The 18,053-nt window shown below is 58.1% G+C and overlaps 1 protein-coding gene across 2 annotated transcripts; it reads left to right on the top strand.

Annotated features, from left to right (window-relative positions):
- Positions 1-211: 211 nt before the first annotated feature.
- Asphd2 (aspartate beta-hydroxylase domain containing 2) lies at positions 212-9,844 on the top strand. Of its 2 annotated transcripts, none has more exons than XM_042268036.2 (4): positions 212-459; positions 3,409-4,507; positions 8,807-8,920; positions 9,433-9,844. In XM_042268036.2, the coding sequence occupies exons 2-4, from the start codon at positions 3,700-3,702 to the stop codon at positions 9,540-9,542; spliced, it is 1,032 nt and encodes a 343-aa protein (XP_042123970.1). In that variant the 5' UTR covers positions 212-459; positions 3,409-3,699; the 3' UTR covers positions 9,543-9,844. The 2 variants fall into 2 exon arrangements, with proteins under 2 accessions (XP_042123970.1, XP_076416207.1); XM_076560092.1 differs by lacking the exon at positions 212-459 and adding an exon at positions 875-987.
- Positions 9,845-18,053: the final 8,209 nt, after the last annotated feature.

Below are 18,053 nucleotides of genomic sequence, written 5' to 3'. Positions count from 1 at the left end.
CCAACAGTAGAAGTGCGAGCTTAGGTGAAGGGCCAGGGGGTTCTGGGACAGGCCCGGGAGATGGATCCTGAGCAAAAATGAGGATTCTAGGCCATGACAGAGATGCATGCTGGGATTGGAAGCAGTAGGTTCGAGGACAGACACAGATGGGCTGTGGGCTGGCATCCCACCCCACGCTCCCAGAACGCCCATGCACCGTTCCTCCGAGCCCACGCTTCCCCGGGCGCTCGCAGCGCGGTGTCCCCAGGCCCAGCGGCTCAGTCGGCCCCTTTCCCTCCTGTGAGCTGGGCAGAACCGGCCGCGGCTGGCTAGACTGGGCCTCCCTGTGCTCCCTGTGGGCAGGCGCCAGGTCTGCAACAGCTCCAGTCGGCAGCGCCCAGGCGGGGCACGGAGCCGCGGATCTTCCAGGCTGTTCCATTTGCAATTTCATCCCACGTGTCCGCGGGGCCTCAGAAGTGTGTATGTGTGTATGTGTGTATGTGTGTGTGTATGTGAGTGTGTGTGTGCGCGCGCGCGCGCGTGCGGGATCCATCACAGGCAAGAGGGGCAAGGGGAAGGACGCCGAGGGGAAGAGATGCTGGAGGGAGGACCGCGCGAAGGGGATGCGGGAGGAAGGACCCAGCTGGACCCAGGGCGGTGGAAACACGAAGACCCGGAGCCTGAGGCGCGCACCTGGCGCGCGGCGGCGGGGCGGGGCGGAGGGGAGGGAGGGGGCGGGACGCGCGTGGAGCCCCCCACCCCACCCCGGGACACGCGCGGCAGGTGCACGCGCCGGGGGTCCCGCCCCGCCCCGCCGCCCCCTCCCCGCCTACAGGCGCGCGCGGCATTGTGGGAGTTGTGGTCCTCGGGGCCGCGGAGCGCGGCGCGGGCGGCACCGGCTCGGCGGGGCTCGCGGCTCGAGCCGGGCGGCTGCTGCGGGCGCGGCAGGGGGCGGCCGCGTCCCTGGGGCAGTGGCGTCGCCCGGGTCCCCCGCAGCCGCCCGCGCAGGTAAGCGGCGTCTCCGGGACTGCGGGGCTGCGGAGGACGATGCTCTGGGCTCCCGCGCCTGCATCCCCGGGGCCGGCCCAGGGCCCGCGGTCGCCTAGCACCGGCTGCGTGCTGAGTGCCGCTCGGGCTGGATGGCGCCGCGCAGCATCACCCCCGCCTCCTCTCCTCCCCCTCCTCCTCCTCTCTTCCCCCTCCTCCACCGCCTCTTTTCCTGGTCCCCCATTCCTCCTCAGCATCGCCCACTTTGACCCACCTCCCTGTCCCATGAATTGTCACGCGCCCTGGACCTCCTTCCCACTTTTCCAGGTAGCCTTCGCCTCACCATCTCATCCCCTGGCTACTGGCATCACCACCTGCGTTAAGGCATCTTTCTGACCTCTCTCCTGTGGTACTCTCTCCAGGGCCTGTGACACTGGGAGACTGTGAGGAGGGAAGGTCCCTGGAGAGGAGGGAGGGAGGGCTTGTCTCAGGACAGCTCTCTGGCTCCCTGGTAGAGAGGATCGCAAGCATCACACAGCCACCCCTATCCTTTCGTGCTGTGCTGTGCCTTGCGGGGGGTGCTTCCGGGGTCTCCTGGCTTCACCTCAGGGTGACCCGGGCTCTTTAGCATCAGAAAGCCTCCTGAGCTGGTCATCTGATCCGGGTTAACTGGGTCAAATGGAGACTGTCTCCCCAGGCATCCCTCATGTTAGAAGTTATCTTTGATTGGACTTGAATTTGGCCTTTATTCCCCGGAGCCCGCTGATCTTTGAGATCTGAGTGGCAGGGCTGCATGACGCCCATCCCTGATGGGAACGGATGTGTGAAGGGAGCCAGAAGTGTGCATCCATCCAACCTCCTGCTGCCACTCACTCTACCAAACCCAGAGTTGCTTTCTGGTCGGCTCTGGGCTTGCACATCCCTCCCTGGTGGTAGGGGCAGCTAGCCTCTAGGGGCTCTAAGTGACTGACAGGTCTCAGTTCACTCTCTTAGTGCTGGATTTGATCCCGTGAAGAGGTGAGGGTCTCTCCTTGCTGAATCTTTTACAGTTCTGCCTTGGGGAGGACTCCTGTCTGCTCTGTCCAGAATGAGCCACCTACCCGGTTTTTTGTATCTGCATTTTGACATGCGCAGGTTGGTGGGAACTCAGTTTCTCGGGTCAGGGACGGCCACCAACTCATTCTCAGGGCATCCGAGGAAACCTGGCCGCTGGAGGCAGTTTTAGAGTTGCGGTTAGGGAAGAAATGTGCTTCCTCACCCGGGTGAGAGTCTCACACAGAATGTCGGGAACCTTGGACTGTCTTGAAGAGCAAGTGCAGAGAAGACGCCTTTCTAGGGCTTTTTCCCTTTTCCTAAAGTGGAAACAGCGGAGCGATGATGGTATCACCCATGGAGGAGGGGCAGGTGAAGGAGCTTAACACCCGGGCTCTGCATCTTGAGAAGAAACTGGCTTCTCATCTCTCCATTCCTGTTCTTTTCCTAGAAGCATGGGTCCCCATGAATATTCAGTATGTGTGTTTTTTACTTCCTAAACATTATAGTCAAGTGATTCTTTATTCAGCCGACACCCGGGTGGTGCCAGTAGGTGGTGAATGAGCACCCAAGGTTTTCCTTAAGTCCCAGGAGTGGACATCACCCCGAGTCGGGGTATTTTGGCCTTTGCCTTCTGCTTGGGGTGGGAGTCTTGGGACACCCCCCACGTTTGGTTTGCCGGTCCATCGCACATCGAGGGCTTACCGTGACATTATCCCCGGCCAGTGGGTGGATGAAAACACTGAGGCTGAGAGCGGGGATGCCCTGCACACGGCTGGTGGCCACACCTGGTCCAGGCCATGTCTAGCTTGGGTGTGTAACTCTGCGCTGTGCTGCAGACCTCCCAGGCCTAGCTGGTCCAGGCAGCGGGAGACACAGTTTTCCTGTCATTCTCCCCCAGGGCAGGGGTGTGTGTGCGGAGCACTGAAATGCTCCCAGATGAGTTCCTCCAGGTGATGGAGGGCTTTCAGGAGGGCGCAGGCCTGGCTGTGGGGTGGACAGAGCGTTTCAGAGAAACCGGAGGACACTGCGGCTTCTAGAGACTTGGGGCTTGTATCGTGGTTTACAGTGATGTGGGCTCCACCTCCCCAGAGCAGTATCACTGCTGTCAGAGGCGGGGAAACTGAGTCAGGGACTTGGAAGGCTCCTGCTTTCGCTTTTGTAATCCTGTGGGTGAGGTCAGCTCCCAGCTGAGCGGCACAAAGAGGTGTATCTGCCACAGAGGCCGCTCCAGGGCACCCACTTCCTTCCCCGGTGTGGTATGAGCCTGATTTACAGCGTGCTTGAGAGGAGAAAGGAGAATGTGCCTCTGTGGCAGCCCTCCGCTGTCCTGATGATGCATCTCCATTCTCCGGAGATGGTTGCTGTTTGGGACTTTTCTAGTCATAACTTTCATGGTGCTGTTTTCAGGTTTGGACATCATGAAAACCCTTTCCCAGCGACTGGCTGCATTTGCTAATGGGGTATAAGACAGCGCCCTGCGCCCAACTTCAGTGACTCTTACTGGTGGGCCCCATCGGCAGGCCTCACTGTTCATCGATGGCGCCCTTGGCAGGAACTGAGCGACAGTGGCAGCCACGCCTTCTCCTGCTCCAGCCACTCCTTCCACCGTCTGCTAACCTGCGTGCCGTGGGTGCCCCGGCGACCCCCAGAGGACTGATCATCTGAGCCAGCTTCACTCCGCGTACTGAGTCCCTCAAGATGTGGCTGGAGTGGCTGGTGGCCTGGAGCTGGTCTCTGGATGGCCTGAGGGACTGTATTGCCACCGGCATCCAGTCCGTGCGGGACTGTGACGGCACAGCTGTCGTCACCGTGGCCTGCCTGCTGGTCATGTTTGTGTGGTACTGTTACCATGTGGGCCGAGAGCAGCCTCGACCCCACGTGTCCGTCAACTCCCTCCTGCAGGGGGTGGACGCCAACGGGCTACAGAACGGGTCCATGTACTGCCAGTCGCCCGAGTGCGTCCGCTGCACGCACCACGATGGCCTCAACCAGAAGCTTTACCACAACCTGCAGGAGTACGCCAAACGGTACTCGTGGTCCGGCATGGGCCGCATCCACAAGGGCATCCGGGAGCAGGGCCGTTACCTCAGCAGCCAGCCCTCCATCCAGAAGCCCGAGGTCTTCTTCCTGCCTGATCTCCCCACTACGCCCTACTTCTCCCGGGACGCCCAGAAGCACGACGTGGAGCTGTTGGAGCGGAACTTCCAGGCCATCCTCTGCGAGTTCGAGACACTCTACAAGGCCTTCTCTAACTGCAGCCTCCCGCAGGGGTGGAAAGTGAACAGCACCCCCAGTGGGGAGTGGTTCACCTTTGACTTTGTCAACCAGGGCGTTTGTGTCCCCAGGAACTGCAGGAAGTGCCCACGGACGTACCGCTTGCTCGGCAGCCTCCGGACCTGTATTGGAAACAATGTTTTCGGGAACGCCTGCATCTCGGTGCTGAGTCCTGGGACTGTGATCACGGAGCACTACGGACCCACCAACATCCGCATCCGGTGCCACCTAGGTACGTGGAGGGGGCGGAGCCCCAGCATGCACATTCACATAGCAAGGCGCCTTTGCCTCCTGAGTGCTTTGGTCAAATACAGATGCATTCAGCTGGATGCAGTCAGTGGCACACACCTGCAGTCCAAACACTCAGGAGGCTGAGGCAGAAGGGTCGAGGCTTGAAGGGCTAGCCTGTACTTGTATGCATATGCGTGCTGAGGCCAGGGGTCAGCGTTGTCTTATTTCTCAGGAGCTGTCTACCTTGTTTTTACAGGATCTCTCTGTGACCTAGGGCTCCCTGGCTAGGTTAGGCTAGCTGGCCTCAAGCCCCGGGGGAGAGGGGGTGTCTGTCTCCCTGTCTTTGACTCACCAGCCCTGTGACTATAAGAGTGTGCCATAGGAGCCGGGCAGTGGTGGCGCACACCCACCTTTAATCCCAGCACTTGGGAGACAGAGCTAGGTGGATCTCTGTGAGTTTGAGGCCAGCCTGGTCTACATAGTGAGTTCCAGGACAGGCACCAAAGCTACACAGAGAAACCCTGTCTTGAGAAAAAAAAAAGAAAGAAAGAAAGGAAGGAAGGAAGGAAGGAAGGAAGGAAGGAAGGAAGGAAGGAAGGAAGGAAGGAAGGAAGGAAGGAAGAAAGAAAGAGTGTGCCACAGTGCCTGGCTGGTTCACATGCTGAAGCTCCAGCTCGGGTCCTCCCCAGGTTGTACCATAAACAGTTTACAAAACTTGAGCCATATCTCCGGCCTTAGAAAACCTTTCCTTGGTGGCAGTCCATAAACCACTGTGATGGCAGAATGTCAACCTCATTTCATCTTATCCTCTCAAACTTTCATTCGTTCTCTCACGGTGCTGGAGATGGAACCCAGGCACTCAGGCATGCTCTCTGCCGCCAGGCCACACACCCACTTCAATCTAGTATCTGGCGGGAAAAGCTCCTCTGCCTGGGAGAAGAACTCTTGGAGGAGAGGGTGGTAACGGTGTCCTCCATCTTTCCTGTCCATTACGTGAGCTGCTGGCCACATGTGGCTGTCGAGGGCATGGGCTGTGGTCAGTGGAACAGCTGAGCAAAAGTTTGCATGTAAGTTTGTGTGTCCAGGTATGGCTGGCTGGTGGCTGCTGTGCTCTGTGGTGGCTGACACAGAACCCACGGGGGTTCTGACGGTGACAGAGGTCCCCGATGATGCCCGGGAGACTGTGAGAGATGCTTAAACATTCTGAATCACCACGGATAAATGGTGCCCAGTATTCTGGTCACTTTATTCAAGGCCTAGGAATCTTGTGTGCTGTGTGTGTGTGGTGTGCAAATTGAAGCTCAAGCTAAGCTGCCTTTTTATCTAGCCCAACTAAGAGTTAGCGGTGCTTCCTTGGGCCAGCTGCTTGCCTCCTCTGAGCTTCCATAGAAAGCGAGGGAGCAGCTCTCCCTTTGGGGATCCGGTCAGATGAAGTGTGTCTCAGAGTGGTCACCAGAGCGAGGTGCAAAGTGAGGTGCATGGAGGCAGGCTTCGAAACTACGTGGTACCTTCTTCCTGGTGAATGGTGACAAGAGGCTGGTGACAGACAGGCCTTGCTGGTGAACATGCCAGGGCAGAGCCTGGGGAGCTGGGTGGCAGCTGTAAGAGGCGGTGCTGGCTGCCTGCAGGGGATGGGGGAAGCGGGGGATGCATGCCCTGAGCAGGCTGGTGGTGGGATTCGCTAATGTGCTTTGCAGGGAGCCTGTGCCAGTTGCTAGCCCCCCCCCCCACCTCCTCTCGCCCCAGCAACTCTGTTCCTTCCCTCTGCTCTCTGGGTGAGGATTCTGGGTAAGGTACGGTTTGGACTGAAGATGTCTGTGCTGAGAAGCAGAAGTACCATCATCAGAGGGCTGCTGTGGATGGGGTTCTGACTGGCGGGTGGGACAGGGTGGAAGCTTGAAGCTGGCGTCTGGATCCGTGAGCAGCTGTGGGGCTGGACAGAGTCCAGGTCTGTAGACCTCACGGCCTCTCTGCAAAGTGGACACACAGCACCAGTGCTGTGGAGAAGTTTGGGGACACAACTCACTAAGTGGCCATTTGGCATAGTGCCTGGCAGTCTCTCCGGAGCGTGGTGGTGGCTCTCCTGACTACGCAATGCTCTGTAAGGCACGGCCTCTTCCCCTGGGAACAGTGACCCTCGGGGCACCGGAGGCCAGCAGTTCTGGACTCAGGTCCTCCCTCATCCCCCCATTGTCAGGCCCTGGAAGCCAAGCTTCTTTGAACCCCGGGGGAGGAGGGGTGCCCAACTCTTGCCTTCGGGGCTATTGGAGGAAAAGTAAGTAGCTTGTGCATTTGAAGTTCCTGGCAGGCAGAGTCCATCACTATTACCAGGTAGGCTTTGATCCACTCAGTGGCTTTGGTTAATAAACCTCTGGCAAGAACCCACAAAGGGAGCTAGGCTGCAAACAGAGCAGGAAGGCTGACCAGGGCAGACCAGGTGGGAGCGGGTGGCTGACTTGGGGCCAGGCTGGGGCCAGGCCGGGGGGCTCCGGAACTGTCGGTCATGGGAGTGAGGTTTTCCTTTTGAATGGTCTTGCTTTGTGGGAGCTTTTGATTTACCCGGTACTGGGATGAACCCGAGTCTCAGGCATGCTGGGCCAGTGCTGAACCCCTGAAGTGCGCCCTCAGCTACCATGCCGTTCCGAAGCTTTGGAATGCAGAATAGGGAAGGCCTCAGAGATTGATGTCGCTGGGATCCAGGGGTGTGGAGTAGGCAGGCTGGGAGGAGGACACTAGGTTTGGATTCCTGTGATCTGTGATACGGGCCAGGTAGGGTGTGTGTGTGTGTGTGTGTGTGTGTGTGTGTGTGTGTGTGTGTGTGTGTGTGTGTGTGTGTGATGTGCACACCTTGTGGCTGTGATGATTCCCTTCTCGGGCCAGCTAGTGACTTGTAGGAGGTAATGGGTCCTTGATATCCCTGGGTACAGCAGGAAAACGTCTTCTGCAGAGGCCCTGCTGTCGGCTGCCTGTGCATGGATGAAGCTGGTTTGAACTCAGCATCCCTGGGTTCCCATGGGTCCCAGGACTAGACATCAGGAATTCTTGAGGTCGTGAGACCCTCAAGCTGTTGATGTAAGCAAGAGTCCAGGACCCAGACCAGATGAAACTGGCAGAGGGGGAGCTTTGCTGAGGACCTAGGTGGTAGTCCCTAGACAGACTGGCCTATCTATTGGGCTGTGAGGACAAGTTCCACATTGCTGGATGGCTTTCGGATAACAGAAAAGGGCTGGGGATGTGGGGGTTGTGGCTCAGTGGGAGTGGGTGGAGGCGCTTGCCTTGCAAGCCTGATGACCTGACTTTGATCCCTGGACCCCACAGTGGAAAGTCAGAACGGCTTCTGGAAGTTGTCCCTCTCATGCCCACACAATAATCATACAAAGTTTTAAATTAAAACAACAACAACAACAACACCAAAAAAAAAAAAAAAACAAAAACAGCCGGGTGGTGGTGCCTGTTCTCCGGAGACTGAGGTAGGAGAATTAAGAGTTCAGGGCCAGCCTGGGCAACACAGTGAGACCCTGTCTGAACCTCATGGTTCTGAGGCTGGAGGCCCAAGGTGGAGAGCTCTGAGAGGCCCAGGCTGCTCTGGTTGCCTGGTGGGTGTCTTGGTCAGAGTTCCCCCGTTTGCTGTGATGAAACACCCAAGACCAAAAACAAACCGGGGAGGAAAGGGTTAATCTGGCTTACACTTCCAGATCACACAGTCCATCACTGGAGGAAGCCAGGACAGGAACTCAAGCAGGGCAGGAACCCAGAGGCAGGAGCTGATGCAGAGGCCATGGAGGGGTGCTGCTTACTGGCTTGCTCCCTATGGCTTGTTCAGCCTGCTTTCTTCTAGAACCCAGGACCACCAGCCCAGGGATGGCCCCACCCACCGTGGGCTGGGCCCTCCCCCATCAGTCACTAATTAAGAAAATGTCTTACAGTCAGATCTTATGGAGGCGTCTTCTCAGCTGAGGCTCCCTCCTTTCAGATGACTCTAATTTGTGTGCCAAGTGGACCTAAGACTCGCCAGGGCAGTGGGCGTGGCCCCCTCTTGCCGTGACCTCGTGTGGTAGAAAGGTCCGTTTTACAGTACAGGTCCCATTCGTGACCTAGTCCCCAAAGACCCCTAACACCATCCTCTCAGGGTGGTCTCGGTCTCTGAATCATGGGTCACAGACAGCCCACAGTGTGGACTCCAGGGGAGAGTGTGGAAGGCCTGAGGCTTTCGAGCGCTTCCCCGGAGCAGCCCAGCTCCACCTTCGAGCAGCCTTGAACCCTGGCCACCTTCACTCTCAATCCTGTGTTTCTCCCCAAGGTCTGAAGACTCCCAATGGCTGTGAGCTGGTGGTGGGGGGCGAGCCCCAGTGCTGGGCGGAAGGCCGCTGCCTGCTCTTCGACGACTCCTTCCTGCACACTGCATTCCATGAAGGTGGGCGCCGCCTCTCCCAGAGCTTGTCCACTGCTTGCATTATGGTTATCAGACTTCTTTAAAGAGAAGTTTTCCGGGTGCCAGACAAAACTGACCAGGAATTCCTAAGCCCTCCCCCCCACGCCCACCCCCACCTCCCACCCGCGCTTCACCCTCCCATGTAATCTCCCCACATGGGTAAGCTGGTGTCACAGGTGACGAGCCAACTCCAACCAGCTGTGGTGACCTAGAGGCTATGGTCACCTTCAGGCTCACTCTCAGTGTCAGACACTGTGAGTTGGGACAGCAGAATGCAGACTGTGTCCACAGTGACGGTCCTACTGTCCTGCCGGGTGTCCCCCCCCCCTTTATCCTTTGTCATCCACCTTCCTCGCAGGCATGGGTGAGACCTCACAAACATTCTCCATCTGGGAAAGGGAGGTCTTCCCGTGCCCACTGGTCCTACAGCTCAGGCCACACTGCACAGGGTGCCAGGGCCAACCTGACACCCCCCTTACGCTCCTCCTCCCCAGGTTCCGCTGAGGACGGCCCACGGGTGGTCTTCATGGTGGATCTCTGGCACCCCAACGTGGCAGCTGCCGAGCGGCAGGCCCTGGATTTCATCTTTGCTCCAGGACGATGAGTGAGGACGTTGCCTGGGCTGGAGCCGGGCTGAGTGGGACCCAGGCGGACTGTGAGGACAGCTCAGTCCCTGCCCTGACCCACACTGGACCTTTGAGTGGCTTCCTGCCACGGTGGGAGCCCTCTTTCCTTTGGTTACTGGGATCTTCCTCGGTTTCTTTCCCCTTCCAGTTATTTGCTGGGACTTCTGGCTACTAGTGTGTCCCTGTGGCTGTGACCAGAGACTCCGTGTCCCTCAAGTCTGTGACTTTGCTACCTGGTGTCTTCTTCTCCATGTTCTGGAATAGAGTAACCAAATGGCCACTTGTCTGAATGTAATCATCTCAAACTCTGTAGCTGTCTCAAGAGAAAACAAAACAAAACAGCACAGACCGAAAGCCATCGGGGCCGACAGCTTGACCTCTGATGCTGGGGTTTGGGGGGACCCTTCACTGTCCCAGAGCAGGAGCTGGCCTGCAGCCCGCACACCTGGTCGGCTTCATGAGGGGCTTGCCAAACACTATCAGGGCGGTGCGTAGGTCGGGGCCCGGGGAATCTGTCATTATTGCTGTCACCCAAAACCTATCAGAGTCCTGGTAGCTTATGACCAGGGCCTTTGTTTTAACCACAGCTTCCTACAGAGCTGATGACCAGTGAGGGCTCCCAGGTCAGCACACAACAGGGATACACTTAGCTCACTGCCTACCGATGCCCTACTGCCAAGCCAGGCCTGACACAGGCTGCTGTTGTGGTTGGGAGTCCACCGAGATTGGCAGGAATCATGCTGGGCTGAACCTCTGCCACCAACCATGTGACCAGAGTGTCCATCATGCTTTGGAGTCTGTTGCCCAAGAGTTGGCATTTATTTATGTGTATTTAAATGTTCAAATGCTAGACTCAAAGACAGCAAAGAGTCAGCCCCATGTGGGTCAAAACAGTGACGCAAGCCCGTGTGGGCCCGAGGACACAGAAGAGACCCCTGGAGCCACAGACACGCCAGTGGCCTTTGGTCTCCAGAGAAAACACACAGTTCTCTTCCCAAAGTGAAGGCTAGCCAGAGGCCCAGCTCGCCACAGGTCCAGCTGATGTGAGAACGTCATCAGCCAGCCATTCTTAGGACACTTAGGGAGTAGTGGCCCATGGGCATTGTCCAGAGCAGGACACAATGGGCAACTTGCCTTATGTCATGCTGGTCCGGGTCCAGTGAAAACCAGACACTTCTAGAAGGTAATTTGATGAAGTCAGTCCACAAGGGGAGGGAAATGCACCTAGAACATTGCTGTGCTCAGAGTTGGGAAGGGAACTATCCGGCTCTGGAGCTTCTGCTCTCGGGGTCTCAGCAGAGACCTTCAAAGTGCACGATTTCCACGTATCCCAGCTGCCCCCACCACACACCGAGGACGTGGCTGGGGAACAGGAAGTAAATAAAGAGCTTGCTGACAAGTGATGTGGTCATATAGCTTGTGAGAGAAGGCAGGGCCTGGGCAGCCAGAAGTGACGGGCTGGCGTGGCAGGGTGGCTCTTGGTTTCTGAATCGGCACCAATGGCTGAGGCCAACAGTGGGTGAGGCCAAATGGTCGTCCTAACAGAGAGTACTAGGGTGTGACTCGGGGTAGAGCGCTGGCCTAGCATGCATGAGGCCCTGGGTTCCCTCTGCACTACGTATGCAATTGAGGGAGGGCGGGAACAGGAACCAGCCAGTCTCTGTGGCATTGAGTCGGCTTGAATGGTAAAATGGACAATATTTGTATTGTAAGAATTTGTAATTCTTGCCTTTTTCTGGACTCAGGCTCAGTACCTGGAGTTTGCTCCCCTGCCACTTCTGGAAAGCCAAGTCCCCTCTCCCAGTCTCAGTTGGTTTCCTGAAAGACAGGACCTGTCACAGAAATGAACAGGTGCTGGGCAGGCATAGGATCCCTCTGCATAGCAAAGCCACAGATGCCCGAGAGGCAGGGGCAGAGGAGGGTGGCCTGTGTCCCCTTCTAAGAGGGCACAGTGGTGGCAGCCAGGTGCCTTGGGGGCAGCCTGACTGTAGGGTGTTGGCACACATGCCTGATGCCAGCCAACAGCCACACGGAGCTGCTGCACCAGGAAAGGAAGAGCGGGGCTTTCCCAGATGTTTTTCACCTTCCGCCACGTGCACCGCCAGCTAAGCATTCACTGAGGCTGTTTCTGTGTGTCGCTAGGACCGCTCGCTGGAGGTGAGAAAGGAGAGCAAGCCAGGGCCTGCTACGGAAGGAATCCCCACTTTCTGCTCTTTCCAGCTCTTCATGCCTCTCCAGCCAAGACCACACCAGTTACTTGAGCAGCTAGCTCAAGGTCGCCATCAGGTCCTCAGACCCTCACCATTCCTGTGCATCAATCACCTCTCCTGGGCTGTGCGGGTTCTTGGGTGACAACTGGGTGCTTGGCTGCATGCAGCCGAGGCAGGTCTTCGGCGCCCCCCACCACCCCCACGCCACAGCAGCTGTCTTCTCTGTTCTGGGGAGGGATGCAGACCCATCTATAGTTCAGACCTTACGGCTGTTGGGGTTTGAACAGCCGGGGTTGAGGGTCACTGTTCCGCATAGCAAGGCAAGTCAGCAGTGGGTAGGTCTGAACCGTGTTCCGTGTGACGCTGGGCGGGCCACCTGACCTACCTGGTCTCTGCCACAGCCAGTTTGCAATGATTGACAGCAGAATCCCGGGCACTGAGTTTTGTTTGTTTGTGTTTGCTGTGCTGGGATGGATCCAGGGTCTTGAACAATACAAACACCCTACCACTGAGTCCCTCAATAAACTGTAGCACCCCACCATCAGTCCGTGAGTTTCGGATCTGGCAAATCTGAACTTGAAGGTTGGACTCCTGACCCAGCCCTGACCAACCAGCCTCCTGAAGTCCTGTCCTGTTGGTTCAGGTTTGGGCACAACGCTGGGACCATGAAAGAGAAAGCAACGGCTAAGGAAGCGCATGAACCACAGGAGACTAGCTGGCCCCACCTGTGGAGTCCAGCTGCATCCGGAGGCAACTCTGCCTGGAGCCAAACCTGCCTGTTGAGTGTTTGGTTCCATGCACAAAGAAGCTGCTCCGATTCCTGAGCCTAGTTTGAGCTGTGCTCTCGGTCCTGTGCCACCAAGAAGTCCCAGCCCACTCAGTCTCGCCCACGGGACGGGTCTCTCGCTTGCATTGTTAGCTTAGCCTGACTTTTCCATCAGGCAGCGATGTCGGATGGGAGGGCCTGTGCAGGGAGGGGCACACATGCACGTAGATGCGGAGAGGCGAGGGGCCGATGCTTTCCCAAGGATCCCCAATGCACCACAGGCACCACTGCCGGCCGCCTTCCCCGACATTTACCTCCCCAGCCGGCCGATGGCCACTAACCAGCTGTGAACATGGGAACAGGACAGAATGAGGCCACGTACGTTAGAGCTGCTGACAGATGGCCGCGGACACGCTCGAGCAGATTGCAGGGCTCCGGTGGTGGCAGGAGGTGCACTGGACGGATCACTTCCTGCCACCTTCCCAGGTGGCTTCTGGTCACCTCCCCTCTGCCTTCCTCCCTGACCCCACTCCCCACGTGAGCCAACCCCAAGTTCATGGCGAGAGTGAGGGTTCAGAGGGTTCGGATTGGCACTGCTGGGGATGGAACCCGGAGCTGCCGCACGCGGGGCAGACTGCTGCTGAGATTATACCCCATCTATAAGATCCTAGTCAGTCACTCTGCCCTCAGCCACCTCCTGTCTACGAGTGGATTCTAGGCGGGTGCTCTGCCGCTCAGCCACGCCCCTAGCACCTCACTGGGGGATTCTAGAGAGATGCTCTACCATGAGCCACGCCCACAGCCCCTCACTGGGGGATTCTAGAGAGATGTTCTACCATGAGCCACGAGCCCCAACCCCTCACTGGGGGATTCTAGGCGGGTGCTCTGCCACTGAGCCACACCACCAGAGGGCAAACACATTAAAAAATAATAAGGGATGGATGGAGCTCAGTGGTAGAAGCTAGCGTGAGGCCCCCCCCAGGTTCCACGGCAGCAGCCGTGCTGGGGACACCCACCCTTTGTCACTGCTTCTCAGCAAAGATTGCGTAGTTGCCCGTGATTTACACTGTAGTCACCCCGAGGCAGCTCGGGGTGTGAGGACAGCTACAGCACAGGGACTCTAGTGTCCAGATCTGGGTGTGCCGCCGGAGCCCGTGCACTGCACATCTCCTAAGGTGTGGGCGTGCTGAGGCCCCAAACAGCTGATGTCCCAGACCCTCCCAGAAGGCCTTTTCCTGAGGCTCTGGGAGGACTAACATCCTGAGGACAAAGACACTGAGCAAGCTGAGTGGAGGTGGAGGTGGAGGTGGAGGTGGAGGTGGAGGTGGAGGTGGAGGTGGAGGTGGAGGTGGAGGTGGAGGTGGAGGTGGAGGTGGAGGTGGAGGTGGAGGTGGAGGTGGAGGTGGAGGTGGAGGTGGAGGTGGAGGTGGAGGTGGAGGTGGAGGTGGAGGTGGTGGTGGAGGTGGAGGTGGAGGTGGAGGTGGAGGTGGAGGTGGAGGGACGCGGGACACAGCAGCCGCTCACTGTCCCTGGTAATAGGTGCTGTAAAGGGAGCCCGGACGCTGAAGCTGGCGTCAGCTTGGCAGCTGGGGAGGGAGGTCCATGTGGTGCCGCCAGCAGCCTCCAGGGGCCCCCGGCCAGAGCCCTGAGCCATTGCTGTGGCATGCCGGGCCCGGCTGTAGGGAGGTAGGACAGAGAGGGACCGGCCACTCGGCAATTCCGAAGCAGGCCCTGGGCTCCTGCCAGGGTTCACAGACACCCGGGAAGAACACAAGGCAGTTGTCCCCTTGCAGAGAGGCCCGGGGGCAGGTGCCACCCTCCTGCCACTGTCCTCGTGGAAGCCAGCAGTTAGGGCTGGGAGCAGGTGTGTGTGCTGGGTGGAGGGTGGATGCAGGCTGAGCACCCCAGCACTCTCCTGCACTGCTGTTTACATCTCCAGATCGTGGGTACCCGTCACCCATCAAGTAGACTCGCTCCCTTGTCTACGGCCAGGTCCACCTTGTCCACCTTCTGGTCTACAGGCTGCATGCCCTCCCCAGGTCCATCCACTTACTGTCCACCCTCCCTGGGCGACAGGCTGCATGCCCTTCCCAGGGACAGCCACAGCCTTCTAGAAGCGCCCACCACCACCACCCTCCCTGCTTCCTACCCGCTTGGGAGTGGTGACCTTCCAGCCAAGGACAGGCATGCTGTCATCATGCTCAGAGGCTCCTGTGAGGAGCTGGCACTTCGGCAACCTCGCCAGGCCCGCCCCTCCCACAAGCCACCTAGCCCCACGGCACACTCGGGTCCAGTTTGCAGACACACGGACGTAGTAGAATCCTGCAGTGGCTGTAACGAATGACTGTAAACTTGCCGGCTTACGTGTCCAGAATTCCCCTTCGCAGCTCTGGAGGGCAGGAGTCCATCCAGGCCCCTTCACGGGCTCTCAAGCAGGTCCACTCGCTGCTTCTTGGCACCCAGTGACCACGGGCCTCCCCCTCAGCCTCCCTGTTCACACAGCCCCTCTCCCGGTGACTCATCTCCCTCAGCCTTGCTCAGAAGCACCAAGGATGGCACTCGGGGCCTGCCTGGATACCACGAGGCTACACAGGACTGTTACCACGTGGAACAGCCACAGAGTCAGGGATGGGGACACACACGGGCCAGGAGCATGCCTCAGAGTGGGGACACTAATGGGGTGAGAAGAGTGAGCCACCTGGAAGGGACCACCCGAGTGGGCAACTCCGACACAGCACCGGGACTCTGCCTACCACGACGGTGTCACGTGGAAGTGATGTGAATGGATGTACTTCAGTGTCTCCCCAAAGGGTCCGGGTCTTTCCCCAGTTGGAAGGATGGCCAGGTGAATCTCTCCTGGGAACATGGGCCCCACAGTTCATAGTGGGGCATGGAGTGAGTGACCCTAGCGAGGCCTGATGTCCTCTTTCCTCCTGTGTGGAGTCTTCTGTCCAGACCCACAGTGACACTCCAGGTGTCGACTATGAAGCTGCGGATAGAGCTCTCTGGCAGACACTCCCCCGAAGCTGCCCTGGAGGGGCCTGGTGCCCATCCAGTACAATGGGGGTCTGCCACGGACTCTGCTGTGGGGACAAACCACTTCAGAGGGTAATTTGGAGGGTGTGGGCGTGGGGCTCTGCATAAACTGTCCTGAGAGGCCGGGCACCGAGGACACTGGATGCTCTTTCCCAGCATCCTCCAGGCCAGTCGCCAGCTGAAGAGGCTGCAGCGGTGGACCACACCTCCCTGGACTCAGACGGGCCTCCGTGGAACGTCCACGTCAGAAGCAGACAGAAGGCTCGGAAGGCCTTGGGATGGCTCAGTGTAAGTCCAGCAGCCGGGCTGGCTTTGGGGACGGAGAGAGACGATGCCCGGAATGTTTCAGGACCCGGATTCTTGAGTTAGCCCTGGGATGAGATACAAGGGGTTCTGCAGATCTGAGGGAAGTAACGGGAAGGGTCTTTTCTGGCAGAAGTGACAGTTTACAGATAAAAACCACGAAGGCGATGGCAAGCAGCTCCCTGCTTCAGGCAGCAGGGTCCCACTGGGCTGGCATCAGGAACGGGGAGGAACCTTTGCCCCTCCCCCTCCCCTGCCACTGCCTGTCCACATCCCAGTGAGGCATCCTGGGACCAGGGAATGCCTCTTACCTGAGATCCCAACCCTCCATCGGCCCCGAGAACCAGCAGAGCCATGGGCTTCCGTCACATCCTGTTCAGAGGCTGCACAAAAGGGACCGGGGAGGCTGAGGCAGGAGGGAGTTGGGTCTCTGGGCACTGTGTGTGGAAGCCTCCCCACGCATGGGAGATGTGACTTGGAGCGTACTCCTGGGAAGAGCCTATGAATGCATACCCTCACCTCACACCTCAGCTTCCCCAGCAGCGGCCAGCAGGGCCATATGGAGCCTGACAGGGACTGGCAGATCCACTCCCAACAAGGTTCACAGGCTGCTGGCCGAGGCTACAGTTTCTCATTGGGGCTTTACCATTGGGCTACCTGTGTGTCCTCAAGACATGTAGCCCACATCCCCCAAAGAAGCGTGTGTGTTACCAGTGGTTGAGGCCGGAGCCTCATGCCAAGAAGCTAAACCCTCAGGCCTTTCTCATTTCCAGGTACGGACTCAGTAAGAACCATGGCTGGCGTTAGCCACACAGTAGTGCCGGCATCCCTGAACACAGGGTCTTCCTGCCTCGCCTCAGAGCTGGGATTACAGGTGTGGACTGATGGATGGCTCAGAGGGTAAGAGCAAGCTTACTGCCCCGGCACGTGGACCCGAGTTCAGATCCCTAGCACCCACATAAAGAGCTGAGTGTGGCTATGTGTGCGCCTACAGCCCCAGCACAGAGGGGCAAGGCAGTTTAGCTCATTCTGGCGAGAGACCCTGTATCAAATAAGGTGGGGGATGACAGGATACCCATGTCCTCTGTCTTCCTCCACACACATGTATCACACAACATACACACAAAACTAACCACTTGATATGTCCATGCTCAAGACGGAACACGTTCCTGGTTTATAGGAAAACTCCTGGGGACATTTTAAGGGACCCTGCACCCAGGGCCTCCCACTCAGTGGTGCTCACGCCACCTTTGGTCACAACTGCACTTGGGGGAAGCCTAACGGGGAGGCGCATGGCTGTCCACGGCGCTGGTTCTCAGAACGAGGGTTCGAGTGCAGAGCACAGCTGGGCTCAGGGCCACCCTGCCAAGGTGGGTGGGGGAGGTTATGGTCTGCAGACAGCGCCATGTCACACAGGACTGAGGGAGGTCAGGGGCACAGTCGTTAGCAAGGCCACAGAAGGAAGATGGGATGCCTCCAAGCCCGAGTCCCAAGTTAGGCTGTCCTCTCATAGAGGTTAGGGCCAGGACTCAGAAGGTCTTGAGCACCAGTCGGCAGGAGGGACAGTGTGCTGTGCGCAGCGCCCCTCGGCTGTGAAACAAACTGTAAATTCATCAGAGGTTTCTTGAGAGCTGGCAACCACCTGGAATGAATTTCTTTTCAGGACTGTTCAGGAGCAGAGATCACTGTGCTGTGTCTGGCCAAAAGCAAGACCCTCCTGGCAGGGAGGTCAGTCTCTGGCCAGCCAGTAGCGGGAGGGGCTTCAGGGAGAGGCTGCAGGTCACTGTGCCTTACAGCCCTGCAGACAGGCACACTGGTGTGTCCAGTCCATGGGAAAAACACACAGCCAGCTCTGCAGACCCATGGGTTCCATACCTGTGAGCCCAGGGACATATGGGAAATGAAATCACGCGTTGTTACCATGCAGACTCAACACGGTACAGAAATCCCTCCACAGCAGGTCTGGGAGGCTGGTGCTGTCAATCACCTGAGATGAGTTCAATCTACAGGCCGGTATATGTGGATTCTATGCCCACTCTGTGCTCTAACAGAAGCGACTTAGAGTCCTCAGGGTGGAACAGAGGCATGGAGGGAACTGCAAGTACACACTCCCAGGTAAAGCACACACACTGACCTTCACTCTGTCATGGAAATGCTAGTCAATCACATAGTAC

This window comes from Peromyscus maniculatus, chromosome 23, assembly GCF_049852395.1.
Source record: "Peromyscus maniculatus bairdii isolate BWxNUB_F1_BW_parent chromosome 23, HU_Pman_BW_mat_3.1, whole genome shotgun sequence".
In the NCBI taxonomy this organism is placed as follows: Eukaryota; Metazoa; Chordata; class Mammalia; order Rodentia; family Cricetidae; genus Peromyscus; species Peromyscus maniculatus.
The sequence above is the reverse complement of the archived record's forward strand: the minus strand, read 5'-3'. Positions and strand labels throughout refer to the sequence as shown.